The 18,516-nt window shown below is 41.7% G+C and overlaps 1 protein-coding gene across 1 annotated transcript in view; it reads left to right on the forward strand.

The window, feature by feature from the left end:
* Positions 1 to 18,516, forward strand: part of LOC126263188 (COP9 signalosome complex subunit 2) — a 99,066-nt gene that overhangs the window by 57,071 nt on the left and 23,479 nt on the right. Inside the window, exons 5-7 of the mRNA XM_049960245.1 lie at positions 658 to 832; positions 1,204 to 1,342; positions 9,480 to 9,670. Of these exons, the coding sequence (XP_049816202.1) occupies positions 658 to 832; positions 1,204 to 1,342; positions 9,480 to 9,670 (505 nt within the window). The remainder of the gene's footprint in view (positions 1 to 657; positions 833 to 1,203; positions 1,343 to 9,479; positions 9,671 to 18,516) is intronic.

Below are 18,516 nucleotides of genomic sequence, written 5' to 3' on the forward strand. Positions count from 1 at the left end.
AGCTTTGGTGTGATGTAAAGTTGGGGGTCTGCTACCCACTTAACCCACTCGACCAGAGTGTACAATGACCAATAGTGTCATGAGAAAAAGAAATATTTTCTGATTTCTTCGACATGCCTTGTATGTACGTATCACTGTTTGGGACTTTTGTCACCTCAGTGTATTATATTTGGATGTACTTTAATAAAAGAATTTGTAAATAGGGTGTGGATATGGGAGTTAGATTGCAATGTACATTACTATCTTTATAAAGGACCATAGAGGTGCATTGATGTAGGTATTGTACCCTCTTCCCCTGAGAGTGAAAATGTCCATTGCAGTTGACAATAAAAATAAAATTATAAACATAATTACAATCTTTTATCTGGAAAAATACTCTGTATCACTTTATGAACACTTTTGCTGCAAATGATAATTTCTGTCCTCATCTAAAATATTCATATTTGCTCCTAGAACTTGCAGTACGTTGCTCCAGTCTTTCAGATCTATCCAGAAATCATTTTCCATTGTGTCTTGAAATCAAAGAACTGAAATATGCATATAGAAAGAAGGTTTTTGCATAAAATTAGTGCAAGTGTAGCACATTGGAGGTCCCAGATGTAAGAAATGAAAATCTACTGATGCGTACATTGAAAGAAAACATATGCCATTTTTCAGACAGATGAAGGTGAGGATGACTTGAAGAAGGGTACACAGCTCTTGGAAATTTATGCACTGGAAATTCAAATGTACACTGCCCAGAAGAATAACAAAAAACTAAAGACGTTGTATGAACAGTCATTGCACATAAAATCTGCCATTCCCCATCCACTGATCATGGGTGTCATAAGAGGTGGGTACATAATGTATTACTGATATCACAGTCCAAACTTTTTTAATTTCTGGTTCTTTGCACATAGCTAACTAAACCCACAGTGCATAGTTGCACTGCTCCATTTTTGTAGCCCAGTATTGAAAGAATTGGAATCCATTCACTGCTCTACAAATAGTGTCATCAGTTTTGAAATTGAGATGCAGAATGTGATGCCTGTGATGTTTCTGGATTTTGATTCAATAGTTTTAATGTTTTGTATAAATTTAGCACATCAGTTAATTACACTGCAATTTACTGGTTTACTTATATTTTAAACAAATTCTGGAACAGTGTCATGTTTTACATATATGTTTATGTTTACACTATTAAAATATTTGCACTCATTTTAGAATGTGGGGGTAAAATGCACCTGAGAGAAGGAGAGTTTGAGAAAGCACACACAGACTTCTTTGAAGCTTTCAAGAATTATGATGAATCGGGCAGTCCACGTCGTACTACATGTCTAAAGTACTTAGTGCTAGCAAACATGTGAGTATACGGATATGTCTTAATTGATGTATCTAAATTTTCTCCAGTTGCATTTGTGAAAATAGTGAATGATAAACACTACCTACTTTGCCCATGAAACAAAGTCTGAATAATGAAGCCATAGATTTTTATTTGCAAGACCATAATACTACATCTGTGTTGCATCTTCTAGTAAATAGCCATTCTGATTTTCTTCTTTACAGGTCTAATTTGTACAAATTTTTTGTATATGGTCTCTGTAGTTGTGAGAATTCATTGTCCTTACTCCTGAAAATTTTAACAATGTTAACGGTAAATTTTTCCTACTGTTGTGTAGGAATTTTGTCTGGTTGACATAGAGAATCAGTAATGTACAGTCCCTGAGCATATTAATATGGATTCTTGTTGCTAAAAGGAAGAAGCAAATTAAAGAAAACACAATTTTCTTTCTTCTCATCACCAGTGTGAGCTAGTTGTGTTAGGTATATGGTGGCAAGTATATCTGTCTTCAAGAACTGTTTTCGTCCAAAATCAGATAGTTGGAAAAAGAACCCCCCTTAAATACAGTAGCAATACAAGATGTTCTCTTTTTTTCTTCTTTTCAACACTTTCAGCTCACCATTTGAGACATCTTGTTGTAATACTGTATAATTGAGTGAGATCCAACACTGATTAGAGTTGAAAGTATTTGCCCCCAAGACGAATTTAATGAAACAGCAGACTTAAATATGATGTCAAAATTGGAGAAATTCCTCTAAATATAACTTCACGAGTTTTGGGGTGCTCTCATCCTAAGTTATACAGTTCTGTTCACAGGTACCAGCTAAAGTTTTAACACTAGGGCTGTATAAGTGGTTAAATATTGAAGTTTCATCTATGTGAAGTGATTCTTTTTCTTTGAAATTTTGCAACTTGTACTAAGCTTCACGCTTCAATGGAGATTTCCCTGATGATATTAAGACCTTAACCATACTCATTGGTATTATTTCTCACTACACTTCTAGAACTGTGACAGCAGTCATTTTGACAGCTTAACATGTGATTACCCCCTAAGTCCCCTAGACCACCAGGCCCAACTTGGAAGTGGACAAACATTGACCAGAGGATCAAACCCATTCTGAATACATTTGCAATGAAGCTTATGGCATCATACCTTAGATGTGGATAGAATGTGACACCAGAAAATGTTTTCACATTCTGCAGTTTTTGGCCAAAGCATTTTTTGGAAAAGAAAGAAGGGGAAAACACACACAGTGTGTGTGTGTGTGTGTGTGTGTGTGAGAGAGAGAGAGAGAGAGAGAGAGAGAGAGAGAGAGAGAGAGAGAGAGGGGGGGGGGGGGGCATGCTTCATGCACTGATGACTGCTGTCTCTGGCTGCTTTAGCTGGTCTGCAACTGTTGCACTGAATGAATATAGCAATCAAGATGGTGCCACCATGCTTAAAATATAACTGTGTATGGAGACAAACCCATAGGAAACTAGGAAACAGTTTTCTATGCTCATGCTTTTCATTTGCACCAAGGGAACTGCTATTGTTAGATTATTTTGGTTAGAATACTAGATCAGAAATTTTTCATAATTATAAGGTGAAGGGAGAGATTTAAAGACATTATGATTTTTTACACTTCGGTATTATGGAACAAAGTTCAATAAGATTCAAAGCAGACAGCTGTACTTTGATTTCAGTTGTTTGAAATTGTTTCATTGAAAGTTATTCCCTTCTTTACAGTCTTGGACAAAACATCACAGTTGAGAAATAACTCTTTCTTACTAGGACAAGAAACTGATTTGCACAGTACATTGCTCCTAAGCCAGATAAATTTGGCATCAAAATTTGATTAGCAGCAGATGTAGACATTAAATCATGTTCAATGAATTTACATTGCTGGAAATCAATAATTTCGTGTGTCGGTGGCCTGAGACATGTCTTTCAATTGCACGCCACTTTGGTGACTAGCGTGTGTCTAACCTATTCCATTTATCCGACTGGGAAAATGGGACATGCAGTGTAATGCGGAATCTGAACCATGTGTCATTTCTGGTGAATCTTCATGTCATTGAGAGGTGAAGGCTAGGCTAAAGACACAGGAAAAAATCCAAAGTCTGACTGCGATTTGATCCCACAATGTTTCAGTTTTGAGGTGCAAGCTATACCACTAGACCACCAGGCCCAACTTGGAAGTGGACAAACATTGACCAGAGGATCAAACCCATTCTGAATACATTTGCAATGAAGCTTATGGCATCATACCTTAGATGTGGATAGAATGTGACACCAGAAAATGTTTTCACATCACTGTTACATCTGATAACAATGGCATAAGGTTAGTTAATTGTTTGAGTAGAGAAATACCAACATCTGGTGGTAGTCAGGTCCTCCTCCTCCTCCTCCTCTTCCTTTCCAAAGATTGGTTTCCTGCAGCTCTCCACGCTGGTTTATATTGTGCAAGTCTATCTCTGAATAACTGCTATTGCCTACACCCACTTCAACCAGCTTGCTGTTTTCATGCCTTAATTTCCCTCAACACACACTTTCCTTCATGCATCAATATGCGGTCTATCAACAGATTCCTTCTTTTTTGAAGTTGTGCCATAAATTCTCTCTCTCTCTCTCTCTCTCTCTCTCTCTCTCTCTCTGTGTCCGTCTGTCTGTGTGTGTGTCTGTCTGTCTCTTCTTCAATTCTGTTCGGTACCACCTCATTAGTTACTTGATCTGCCCGTTGTTCTACAGCACCATATTTCAAAAGCTTCTATTCTCCTCTTGTCTGAACCACTTATCCCCCATGTTTATCTTCCATCAGACAGCTACCTTCAGAAAAGACTTGATAACCATTAAATTGATATTGGATGTTGACAAATTTCTTGTTTTTATGAACACTTTTTGTGCTATAGCCAGTCTGCATATTATAACCAACACAAGCTATTTTGCTGCTTAAACAGTAAAACTCGTCTACTAAATTTAGTGTCTCATTGCCTAATCTTAACTGCCCCATCATTGCCTGATTTAATTCTACTACATACTATACCATTGTTTTACTTTTGTCGATGTTCAGCTTATTACCTTTCTTCAAGACAGTGGCCATCCAATTAAACTTCTCTTCCAAGTCCTTTGCTTTCTATGACAGAATTAAAATGTCATCAGCAAACCTCAAGGTTTTTTTTTTCCTGAACTTTAATCCCCCATCCAAATATCTCCTTGGTTTCCATTGCTGCCTGCTCCATCTACAAAATGACCACTGCTTCTTTCATGCCTTTCAGCTCTTATTGTTGCAGTCTGGTTTCTGCACAAGCTGCAAAGACAACCTTTCATTCTCTGAATTTTATCCCTGCTAGCCTCAGATAGTTCAGGAGTGTATTCCAGTCAACCTTGTCAAAAGCTTTCTCCAAATCTACTATTGCTATAAACATATGTTTGCCTTTCTTTACATTTTCTACCTAGGTAAGTCGTAGGGTTAGTATTGTTTTGCATGTTTCTACATTTCTCAAGAAATCAAGCTCATCCTCCTTGAGTTCCATTCTTCTGGAAATGCAAGGGTTGCTTGAAAAATTCTTGGAACGGAATAGAAGAAAAAGTACTTACATCACTAAAACTTTTTATTTTTAAATGTATTCTCCTTGTAGATTAATGCACTTGGTCCAACTGTTCCAGTGCCTTGAGCCCATCTCGAAAACATGTATCCTCCAGGCCTGCAAAATAGTTGTCAACTTCGGCTATCAGTTCTTTTTTTGAAGTCAGTCTTTGCCCACCAAGAAAAATTTTCAGTTTTTGGAAGAGATGGAAGTCTGTCGTAGCCATATCAGGTGAATTAGGCAGGTGTGACAACAGTTCATACCTTAGTTCAAGTAATTTTGTCATGGTGATGGCACATGTTTTTGATCCAGCGTCAACAGTCACGGCACCGATCTTGCAGATAATTTTTTTAATTTCTAATTCTTCAGTTAAAATGTGATATCGCCTTCCAGATGACATCTGGAAAGCGTGAGCAATTTCACGCACTTACAATCGGCAATCCTCCATGACAATTTTGTGCACTTTTGCAACAATTTGTGCAATAGTGACATCTAGGCCGACCACTGCACGGATCATCTAAGCTCTCCCGACCGAATTTAAATTCATTTGTCCACTTGGTGACAGTTGAATATGAAGGAGTAGAGTCCCCCAGTGTAATCTGGAAATTGGCATGAATGTCCTTTGCTTTCATACCTTTCTTTACAAAGTGCTTAATCACTGCTCGAATCTCTCTCTCTCTCTCTCTCTCTCTCTCTCTCTCTCTCTCTCTCTCTCTCTCTCTCTCTCTCCCCCCCCCCACCCCCCCCACCCCCGCCCCGCCCTCCTCATCTTCGCAAATCACTACACAGGAACAACAGAACCATATCACCACCACAGCTCTCTTCCAAGAGCACTGACATGATATGCTTTTACAGGCAACAGTGCAATGAATATCGTGTAAATAAGTCGTTGCGCTAGGGCTGACCTCTCGTGGTGATTCCGAGAACTTTTCAAGCCACCCTCATAATTCATATCAGTATTTTAGGAGTGTGACTTATTAAAGTGATATTTTGGCAGTATTCATACTGGTCAACACCTGCTTTCTTTGGAATTACGATTACTACAATCTTCTTGAAGTCTGAGGGTATTTCCCCTATATTATATATCTTGTGCACCTGGTGGAATAGTTTTGTCACGGCTGGCTCCCACAATGATCTCAGTAATTTTGTGGGATTGTTGTTTATTCTATGGGCCTTGTTTCAAATTAGGTCCTTCAGTGCTTTGTCAAATTCTTCTTGCTGTATTGTATCTCCCATCTCTTCTTCATCTGCTCTCTCTTCTCTGTTCATAATATTGCCTTAAAGTTCATTTCATTTTACAACCCTTCTAGATATTCCTCCTGCCTTTGTTTCCCCTTCTGTGCTTAGTGTACTGGCTTGCATCTGAGCTCTTGATATTCATGCAGCTGATTCAGTTTCCTCCAAAGATCTCATTAATTTTCCTGTTAGTGGCATCTATGCTTCCTCCTGTTGTACATACTTCTGTAGTCTTGCATTTCTCGTCTAGCCATTCCTACCTCACCATTTTGCACTTCTTGTCACTTGTTTTTTAAATGCTATATGCCCTATTGCTGCATTGTTGTATGTTCTTCTTTTGTGAATTAAATTTAATGTCTTTTGCTTGCCAAGAATTTCTACTTGATTTTTTTTTCCCCATTTGCATATTCGGTCCTCTGCTGCCTTCACTATTTCATCTCTCAAAGCTACCCATTCATCTTCTATTCGTTCCTTACCCTTATTTTTGTCAGTTGTTGCGTAATGCTGCATTTAAAACTCTAAACAACCTCTGGTTAATTTCATACCTTCCTGCAATTTCTTCGATTTTAATTGTACTTCATAATCAATAAATTATGGTTTTGAAATCTCTGTCTCACTATTATATCATCTACCTGATACTTTCAGGTGTCAACAGATTTCTTCCATGTACACAGTCCTCTTTCATGGTTCTTAAACCAAGTGTTAGTAGGGATTAAATTATGTTCTGTGCAAGACTCTGCCAGAAGACTTCCCCTTTCATTCCTTTCCTCCAGTTCAGGTTTTGCTATGAATTTTCATTCCCTCCTTTGTTGTACTATCGAATTCCAGTCCCCCATCACAATTAAAATTTTGAATTATGTAAATAATTTCTTTTATCACTTCACATGGATTTGGCATATAAACTTGTACTGCTTTGGTGTGTTGTGGCTTATGTCTCTTGGCTGTGACAATGTGTTAACTACACTGTTCCTAGAAGCTTACCTACAATCCTATTTTTCTATTTATGATTAGACTTTCTCCTTCATTACCCATTTTGGTTTTATATTTATAACACTCAATTAACATATTCTTGCAATCACAGTTCACCAATTCCAACTGTATTAGACTTCAACCTATCCATTTTCCTTTTTAAATTCTCTATCCTGCATACCTAATTAAAGTATGTACATTTCATTCTCTGGCCCGTACAACTGCAGATTTGTATTAATGAATAAGAACATCCTCCTGAATAGTCCCCACCTTGAGATCAGAATATTTTGTCCAAGAGGCTGTCATCATTATTTAACTGTACGGTAGAGCTGCATGCCCTTGGGAAAATGGCAGCTGTAGGTTTCCTTTGCTTTCAGCCATACCACCATCAGTAAGAACCTTGAAAACACCACTATATGAAATTGCTGTTGTGAAACATGGAGAGAGTCGATCCTTTTATCAAGGCAGGAACATAATAAAACACTCGTTCTCAGTATGCTTCATTCAAGTGTAGTTTTTGTGATTGATTCAGAGCAGTCTTATAGAAACTGCAGCTCTTTATTATAAAACAAAATATTGAGTGTTTACAGGGTATTTGGAAATTCCCGTAACAAATTTCTATGACTTGTGGAAGAGAGTGGGTACATAATACTTTGAATAGGGACCCATGTTCAGGAATGTACAGTTTCCATTCCCCAATGGTTTCAATTCAGATGTTTAATTCATCCACTTCTGCTTGGGGAATTGAATTAGGCATGATGCGGTGAAACTATTAGGTATTAAATAAAATAAAACATCCATTTATCACTTAAGCATATCTGTTTGTGTTTGTATTAACACTTAAACATTACATGTTTACATTATTACAAAACAAAACAAAACCCTACATACTATTCATACAGTACGAACTTTACAAACTGTCTGCACACATGTACAAAGCACGCAGCTCACTCAATTTAGAGGGCTTGGGGTCACAGGACACTTCTTTAGAAATCATGAATATTTTGTATTACTGGGGGAGGGGGGGGGGTTGTCATTCTACAGGACCCTCATGGAGAACAGCAGTGGTAGGCATAGTTCAACCTTTGCTTCTCAATAAATGTAATTTTCCTCATCATCTATCTCTAAAACTTGGAGAATATGCATTGAAAGCGAATTTAGCTTAAGTCGCCTCCAAAAAGTATGACCGATTTGTACTGCATATGAACTGTTTTAAGCACCATGTATTCAGATCCTGGTTATTTACATGAGATGACTACTTAAAATGTGGTCTGTACTCAACAAAAGCTGTAGCCTGTAAACTTACATTCAATATGTAGGCCCCCATAACCCCCCCCCCCCCTCTCTCTCTCTCTCTCTCTCTCTCTCTCTCTCTGTGTGTGTGTGTGTGTGTGTGTGTGTGTGTGTGTGTGTGTGTGTTTCCAGTGAATTAGTGTCATAGATTACTTATTTCACTTAGAAGTTTGCGTACTGTCTCTTTATTTATTCAATGATAATGAGACTAAATTCTTTCGACAAAGTTGTTGTGTCTTTCAAGGCCATGTGTTGACATAATGCCTGTTTGTTTCTGGTTTTGGATCTTGCTCAACATTTAATGATTTTCCTGATGTTTTACCAGCACAGGTGGCCGGCATTGTTAAAGGTTCACTCTTCATTGCTGTTTCTGGACTGGAGCCAAGCCTGAAGGCAGTTTTTGTATGAAGCGGTTGTGCCAATCCCTGAGGACTTTTCCCTGGCTATTACTGTTTTGATACTCCCTGTGCTATCTCCAAACATCATTCGCTGCAGCACAGGAATCCGGGATCCATTTACCTTGAAGCTTATGTCTTGGTCCCAGTAAAAAAGAAGAAATCCTCGAGGCAAACGATTCTGGATTCTTTTGCTACAGTGAACGACTATCGAAGGTAGCTGGGGAAAAATGATAGTGGTAATGGCCAAGGGAAAGCTCCCAGATGTTGACACAGCGGGTGTGTGTAATCTCTGTCTGCAGGCTTGATTCTAGTCCGCCACTTTGAATGTAGAAAAACCTTGCGACATTGCCAAACTCTCATGCTGCGTAAACATCGGGAAAACAGTTGAACAAATGTTGGCTGAAGACCCCAAGACAGAAGCCAATAGACAGTTTGTCTGATTGTTTTTAATTTATATATCAATATTACAGAGGTGTATGTTTTATACATATTAGAATTTAACATCCACAGATCATTGTGGATATTGTAGCTTCATCTCTAAAATAAATGTATCAATATAGCTCAGAGTTTGTCACCTAGGTATTGTTAGCTAATTGTTTCTGTACTGTGCATGAAAAGGATATGCTGTATCTGATATGATGCATTGTGTGTTCTGTTCTGAAATTTATATCAACTGTGACTTCTATTTGCAGGCTTATGAAATCTGGAATTAATCCTTTTGACTCTCAAGAGGCAAAGCCATATAAAAATGACCCAGAAATATTGGCAATGACCAATTTAGTTTCTGCATACCAAAATAATGATATCAATGAATTCGAGACCATCCTCAAACAGAATAGACGGAACATAATGGATGATCCATTTATCCGAGAGCACATTGAAGGTATGTTGATTTTTCTTCTCCTTCATACAGGAAAAATACATATGTTTTGAAAATATTCGTACTGATATCATTGCTTGAATGTAAGTATTTTGTAGCATTTGATCCCTAAAAATGAATTTATGACAAAAAGCAGCTTCTCTGAAGTCCATCCCAAATCCTGTATCATATCAGTGACACTCTCTCCCCTAATTGGATAATACACAAGTGCTGCCCTTCTTTGAACTTTTTCAATGTACTACATCAACCCTATCTGGTAAGGATCCCACACCATGCAGCAGTATTCTAAAAGAGGACAGATAAGTGTAGTGTAGGCAGTTTCCTTATTAGATCTGTTACATTTTCTAAGTGACCTGCCAATAAAATGCAGTCTTTGGTTAGCCTTCCCCGCAGCATTTTCTTTGTGTTCCTTCAAATTTAAATTGTTCTTAATGGTAATTCCTCTTGTAGTTGTCTCATCAAATATTGTTCATATTTTACTTTCTTCATTTATTTGATGCAAACTGTTACATAGCCACTGTTTTGAATGTCATGTTAATGTTAAAATGCAGTACCACCACACACTCAAAGATTGCATTTACTGTATGTTCTCTCAAGCACCTCCATTTTCCTGCATTTAGTTATTTCTGTTTGTCTTACTGATAGTGCTTAAGTTCCTTAAGTATTTTGTAGTTACACTGATAATTGTTTCTTATTTTGATTGGTTTGTGTATCACTCTCCATGTTTCATACCTCCTGATGTAGCCTTGTCTAGTACTAATTTTATTTTATTTTATTAGTTTTGTTCATTAATAGAAACTGTTATGTAGGCATGCTGTTCCTACTTTGTGTTCAAGATTTTCCTGCCTACTCCATTCTTATTTATTTACTGTTCAATTTTTACTTTTTCATTGCATTGCCACCACACAGTCAAAGATATTACTGTATGTTTGTGCTTCAGTCTAGACATGTTACTTCTCTTCCAATGTTGTTTGCAAACATTGTAACTTCTTTGGTGACAATACTCGGTAAATGTCTGAAGATGGCCTTTTAAGCCAAAAACCGCCTAACACAATATAAAAATAATTTCCCCACCTTCCTGTCACTGCCCCAGCATCAGTCCCACGGATGCCCGCCCAGATGGGCTTTAAACAAGGCGGACTGGGAAACTTTCACCTGTGCTGTCACCGTTGAATCTCCCCCACACGGTACCATCAATTTCATGGTTGAGCAGATGACTACAACAATTGTTTTTGCGGCAGAAAACATGATCCTTCGCTCTTTAGGGTGCCCGAGGTGTAAGGCAGTCCCTTGGTGGTTGCCGGAAGTCGCTGAAGCAATTAAGGAGAGTCAGTAGGCTCTACAGTGGCATAAGCAGCACCCTTCCCTGTAGCACCTCATAGCTTTTAAACAGCTCTGTGCCCACATTCGCCAACTTATCAAATGACGGAAGCAGGACTGTTGGGAGAAATACGTCTCAACCATTGGGTGCCACACATCACCTTCCCTAGTCTGGGCAAAGATCAAACGTCTTTTTGGATACCAGGCCCCAACAGGTGTCCCCGGTGTTACCATAAATGGCGTGTTATCTACCAATGCAAATGCAATTGCTGAGTACTTTCCTGAGCAGTTTGCTCGAACCTCTGCATCGGAGAATTACCCCAAGCCTTTCGCACACTTAAACGGTGGCTGGAAGGGAACGTCCTCTCATTCACTACACTTCGCAGTGAATCCTGTAATGCCCCATTTACAGAGTGGGAGCTCCTCAGTGCCCTTGCACATTGACCTGACACAGCTCCTGGGCCTGATTGGATCCACAGCCAGATGATTAAATATCTCTCATATGACTACAAGCGACATCTCCTCGTCATCTTCAACCAGATCTGGTGCGATGGCGTCTTTCCATCGCGATGGCGGGAGAGCACCATCATTCCAGTGCTCAAACCCTAGTAAAAACCCACTTGGTGTGGAAAGCTATCAGCCTCACCAACATTCTTTGTAAGCTGCTGGAACGTATGGTATGTCAGCGGTTGGGTTCGGTCCTGAAGTCATGTGGCCTGCTGGCTCCATGTCAGGGTGGCTTCCTCCGGGGTCGCTCTACCACTGATAATCTTGTGTCCATTGAGTCTGCCATCCGAACAGCCTTTTCCAGACGGCTGGTTGCTGTCTTTTTTGACGTCCGTAAAGCCTACAACACGACCTGGCGACATCATATCCTTGCCACATTGTATTAATGGGGTCTCCGGGGCCCGCTCCCAATTTTTATCCAAAACACCCTGTCACACTGTACTTTCTGTGTCCAAGTTGATGCCTCCTGTAGTTCCATCCATATCCAGGAGAATGGAGTCCCGCATGACTCTGTATTAAGTGTCTCTCTATTTTTAGTGGCCATTAACGGTCTAGCAGTAGCTGTCAGGCCCTCCGTCTTACCTTCTCTGTATGCAGACGACTTCTGCATTTCGTATTGCTGCTCCAGTACTGATGTTGCTGAGCGGCGCCTACAGGGAGCCATCCACAAGGGGCAGTCATGGGCTCTAGCCCACGGCTTCCAGTTTTCAGCCGGAGAGTCATGTGTCTTGCACTTCTGTCAGCATCGTATCATTCATCTGGAACCAGAACTATACCTTAATGATGATCCACTCACTGTAGTGGAGACATACCGATTCCTAGTACTGGTTTTCGACACTTGATTGACTTGGCTTCCTCATCTTCGTCAGCTTAAGCAGAAGTGCTGGCAGCACCTCAATGCCCTCCATTGCCTGGGTGAGATCGCTCTACGCTGCTGCGGCTCTACAGAGCCCTTGTTCAATCCCGAATTGACTATGGGACTGTGGTTTATGGTTCGGCAGCACCTTCAGTGTTGCATTTACTCGACCCTGTGCACCACTACGGGGTGCGACTACCGACAGGATCATTTAGGACGAGTCCGGTGACCAGCGTACTGGTGGAGGCTGGTGTCCCTCCATTGCAGATCAGACGTGCTCAACTGCTCACCAGTTACGCAGCACCCATTCATAGTTCCCCTGAGCGTCAGAATTACCGTCTCCTTTTCCCACCCGCGGCAGTCCATCTCCCGCATTGGTGGCACACGTCGGGGCTAACAATTGCGGTTCGCATGCGGTCCCTTCTCTCCGAACTGGAGTCCTTCTCTTTACCACCTCTACTTGTGATCCTTTCAGTACGCTTCCATGGTGTACGCCTCGGTCGCAGCTTCGCCTGACCTTTCACATGGCCCTAAGGACTCCATTAATCCTGCGGCTCTCCGCTGTCACTTCCTCTCGATTCTTGACGTGTTCTGGGGCTCTGAAGTGGTTTACAGCAGCGGCTCAATGACTGATAGTCGCGTTGGCTTTGCCTATGTTTATGGTGCCCATATTGAACAGCATTCCTTACCCGATGGCTGCAGTGTATTCACTGCAGAGCAGGTGGCCATTTCTCGTGCACTTCAGTATCTTCGTTTCTGCCCTGGGGTGTCTTTTCTTTTATGTACTGACTCCTTGAGAAACCTGAAAACTATTGACCAGTGCTACCCTCGTCATCCTTTGGTAGCATCCATCCAGGAGTCCATCTATACCCTGGAATGTTCCAGTCATTCAGTGGTGTTCGTCTGGACCCCTGGTCACATCAGAATCCCAGGAAATGAACTTTCTGACAGACTGAGCAAACAGGCTATACGGAAACCACTTCTGGAGATGGGCAACCCCGCAACTGACCTGCGTTCGTTATTACGCCGCAAGGTTTTCAGTTTTGGGAGACGAAATGGCAAAATCTCAGTACACACAACAAACTGCGAGCCATTAAGGGGATCACAAATGTGTGGAAGTCCTCGATGAGAGTGTCTCACAGGGACTCTCTGGTTCTCTGCAGGCTCTGCATTGGCCATGCATGGGTGATCCACGGCTACCTCCTGCGCTGTGTCGGTGTGGCACCCGGTTGACAGTGGCCCATATTCTTCTGCTATGTCCTTCTTTGACTGCCCTGTGACTTCATCTTTGGTTGCCAGACTCATTATCATTGATTTTGGCAGACAACACCTCATCGGCTGATTTGGTTTTACATTTAATCCGTGAGGTTGGGTTTTATCATTCGATCTAAGTTTTAGCGCCTGTCCTTTGTCCCTCTGTGTCCTCCACCCTAGTGCTTTTAGGGTGAAGGTTTTAATGTGTTGCAGGGTGGCTGGCTTTTCATTTTTATTTTTGTGGTCGGCCAGCCACTGTAATCTGCTTCCTTGTTTTACTGTCTTCTAACTGTTTCTTGCATCTCTCTGTTGCTCTCTTGTCCTCTTTTGTTCCTTTAAGTGTTTGTTGCCTTTCCTTCGTTCTTGTGGTCTCTCCTTTCTTTTCATTTTCTGTTATGTCTCGTCAACTTTATTCTCACGCTTGTGGCATTGTTTTTTTTTAGGAACAAAAGACCGATGACCTCGTAGTTTGGTCCCTTTCCTGCTCTTTTAAACCAGTCTTGCAATCTTACTTGTCTTTGCATTGCAATGCTAAACCTGTCTGTAGAGATTGTGGATGAGCACTGCAATGCAAATGTTCCTTGTGCCTCTCCTCCAATCTCTGTCAACTATGGGAAGCACCATTCTTCCTGGTCAGCAGATTGCACTGTTTTCCAGAGAGAGAAGAAAGTACAAGGACACAAGACTCTGGACAAACTAACTTACCAAGGGACCAAGAATTACTAATAGTTGCACCCGGTTTGTACAACAAGGTCACATGCTACAGCTACAATGATGTCGCCCCCTCAGGACCACTCAGCCATGCTTGGCCCCTGATAGTGGGGGACTTCCCTCTTGCTGCTTCCCTGACACCTACTTTGGCATTAATGGCTTCCCACCCACCAGGGACTTTGGTCCTCACCTCCCATCTGGAGACAAATCACCTTCCTCCGGATTTTCTCATCGGGAAGGGGTCCCTCGGGACACGTCCTCTCAAAGTTTCTGCTGGTTTACGACCAGACGCCAGCCAGTGGCTGAAGGAGCTACAGACTAGTGGTTGCAGGGCTTTGGAATCATCATCTTTACCTGAAACTGATTCAAAGAAGCCCTCACAATCATCAAAATCTTTTAAGGAGGGGAAAGACAAGAAAACGCCCTCCAAGGAGGAGGACATTCCAGTGGCCCTCATGGTGGCAGATTCCACCTGTTTCACTCCTGTGGCTGAGGCGGAGATTTCTGCAGCCCCTGAGGCCACACAACAGAGCCCGGAACTTGTGTATATTTAAGCCTCCTTGGTCTTTTTATGCCTCACAGTACACCACCAACTTTATTCTCCAGTGGAATTGTAGTGGGTTTTTCCCACCACCTGGCTGAGCTATGACATCTTTTAAACACTTTCCCTGCCTTCTGTATTGCCCTGCAGGAGATTTGGTTTCCAACAACACAGATCCCAGCCCTTCGGGGATATTATAAGAATCGTGCTACGTATGACAGGGTGTCGGGCAGAGTTTGCAAATATGTTCTGGACACTATGTAGCGAACTTGTGCCTCTTAATACACCTTCTGAGGCTGTGGCTGTTTGGGTAAGGGCGTTTCGGGTATTGCCATCTGCAATGTTTACCTCCCTCCCAATAGCAAAGTGTTGCAAAAAATATTGTTAGCACTGGTTTCTCAGCTCCCCTCAACTTTCCTAATCTTGGGTGATTTCAATCCCATAAAAGTTACTGGCACAACGTGACCTTTGCCTCTTGGATACTGGTTGCCCCACACAGTTCAGTGTGGTGCACAGAACTTTATCGGCCATTGACCTTTCCTTTTGCAGCCCGTGTCATCTTCATCCATCCACTGGAGAGTCCTCGATGATCTGTGTAGTATTGACCACTCCCCGATCTTCCTGTCCCTCCACTGGCGTCACACCAATGGACATCTGGTGGTCATTAGAAATAGCATAGGCTATTAGGGAACGTAGGCAGGTTGTCCACTGCCGTAAGTGGCACCCATTGATGAAGCACCTCATTGCCTTTAAGGGGAGTACATACATCCCACACCTACAGTGTTAAATTTGCAATATTGATGACCTCTAATGTCAGAACCTTTGACAGATAGGGATCTGAAATTTTTGGGAAGTATAGTTTCTCTCCTTTCCTGATTACTGAACCAGACTCATAATATACCAACAAATAATCATTTAGTTATTATTTTTTAAAAATCTGTGTTCAATTTTTTTTTAAATCCAGTTTTGCTTCTGTAAGTAAAAAAAAAAAAAAAAACACATTGTAGGTAGAAATGTTTTAGTGGTTCAGCAGGAGCAGATACTAAGAGGTAACATAATGTAAAATTAGATACTCATATCTGTAATAGTTCCTGAGATAAGGGGTCATATAATTTTTAAAATAGTCATTTTCAGGAAACCGAGTTTAAATGTTTCATTTGCTATTAAATCGTGAATGGAGGCATGCCAGCTCCTAAAAACAGCCAGGCGCATAAAGTCTCCCTTTACCATTTAGTCTCCACAAAATGCTTGTGCAATACCACCATTTCTGTTTACACACTGCATCCAACCTTTTAACATGGACATTGATATGAATTCATGGAATAAATAGCTGAAAACCACAGCCTTCTAGATTGAATAGTTCCAGAGACAGAGATACTTAAGGAAGTAAGTGCAGAATGATTGGACTTTTTTTAGACTTGCACTATTCAGTTTGAAATAATAAAAACTATGCTTTTAGTTGGAATTAATCAACAAATGACCCATCAAATTATTCAAGAGAGATCAAATATTATGAAGAGATAATAATTGGAACACTTTTTGATCAATTTCACCATATGTACTTCCCTAAAGAAGCTCTGCACTCAGGTCTGCCACCTAATCAAAGTTAGAATTCTGGGAATGGTATGTTTCAACTATCGGATCACATACCTCTCCTTTGCAGGTTTGTTCTAAGATCAGACGTCCCTATGGGTACCAGACACCTGCACATGTACCTGATGTTACCTTGAATGTACTGTCTGCTGACCCAGATGCTGCTGCTGAACATTTTGCTCTGCATTGTATTCGAGCCTCAGCATCGGAGAATTATCAGCTGGCCTTTCGTGTTCTAAAACAGCAGGTGGAGTGAAAGCAATTATCTTTCACTACTCATTACCTGGTGTCATATAATGCTTCATTCAGCAAGTGGCAATTGGTCATGTACTAACCCACTGCCCCAGGGCCAGGTCAAGCACCTGTTGGTGGATTGTCGCTATCATTTCCTTGCCATCTTCAATCGCATCTGGAGTAAGGGCAAGTTCCCATCGCAGTGGGGAGAAAGCATCATTGTCCCAGTGCTAAAACGAGGTAAGCACCATCTAGAGATAGACAGTTGCCGCCAAATAAATCTCACCAATATTCTCTGTAAGGCGCTTGAATGCATGGTGAGCTGACAGCAGTGTTGGCTCCTTGAATCTCGGGGTCTTCTGGCTCCATCCCAGGATGGTTTACGCAAGGCCATTCCTCTGCTGATAACCTGGTTTACCTGGAGTCAACCTGGTTTACCTGGAGTCTGCCATCTGAATAGCTTTGCTCGACTTCAACATCTTATAGACATCTTCTTTGATCCGCAAAAGACTTATGATACCACTTGGTGACACTATACCCTTGCTACCTTACACAAGTGCAGTCTCTGGGATTGGCTCCCAATTTGTATCCAGAACTTCCGGTTGTACTGTATGTTTCAGTTTCAAGTTGGTACTTCACACAGTACCCCCCATATCCAAGAGAGTGGGATCCCACAGGGCTCTCTATCGATGTCAAAGGTCTAGCAGCAGCTGTGGGGTCCCCAGTTTCACCCTCCTTGGATGCTGATGGCTTTTGCCTCTACTATTCCTCCTCTAGTATGGGTATCACTGAACATAGACTGCAAGATGCCATTCAAAAGGTGCAGTCATGTGCCCTCATTCATAGCTTTTCATTTTCAGCTGTCAAGACTCATGTCATGCATTTCTATCGACATTGTACCCACAACCAGAACTTTACCTCGATGTTGTGAAGACTTGTTGCTTTCTAGGACTGGTCTTTGATTCTTGGTTGGTGCAGATTCCCCATCTTCACCATCTTAAGTGGAAGTGCTAACTGCACTTTAAGGCCTGATAAATCCCATCTGGATTATGAGGGTCTGTGATATGGTTCAGCATCACCCTCAGCATTGAGGATACTGGATCCAATGCACCACTGTGGGGTTCGGCCTGTGACAGGAGCCTTTAGTACTAGTCCTGAGAACAGCTTACTCGTGGAGGCTTGGTCCCTCCATTATGGATCAGGCATCAACAACAACTTGTTGATCATGCTACCCATGTTCACAGCTCCCCTAAGCAACCGAAGTACCGTCTCCTCATTCCAAACGCAGAAATCCATCTCCCGCAGCGGTGACCCAGATCAGGGATTATGATCACTATTCCATTTGCTCTTCCACCTCTCTTCCGAACCCACTCACGTACACCTCCATGGTGCATCCCTCGGCCACAGCTTCATCCTGACCTACCACATGATCCAAAAGACTTGGTCCCTCCACCACCAATTTTTCTCCAACCTTGGAGCATCTTGAAGGTTGCTGGTCATGTGGGCTTTGCTTATACCCTCACGGGACATACTGAACTGCACTCCTTGCTGGATGGCTGTAGTGTTTCCATTGCTGAATTGGTAGCCGTCTCTCGTGCTCTGAAGCATATTCGTTCCTGTGTTGGTGCGTCCTTTCTCATCTGGAGCGACTCCTTGAGCAGTTTGCAAGCTCTCGACTAGTGTTACCCTTGCCAGCCCACGGTCATTGTTATTCAGGACTCCTTGTATGCCCTTGAGCAATGTGGACACTTGGTGACTTCCGTCTGGGCCCTGGACCAGGATACCAGGCAGTGAACTCAATGATAGCCCGGCCAAACAGGCTACCAGTAATCA

The sequence above is a fragment of the Schistocerca nitens genome, chromosome 6 (genome assembly GCF_023898315.1).
Source record: "Schistocerca nitens isolate TAMUIC-IGC-003100 chromosome 6, iqSchNite1.1, whole genome shotgun sequence".
Lineage (NCBI taxonomy): Eukaryota > Metazoa > Arthropoda > Insecta > Orthoptera > Acrididae > Schistocerca > Schistocerca nitens.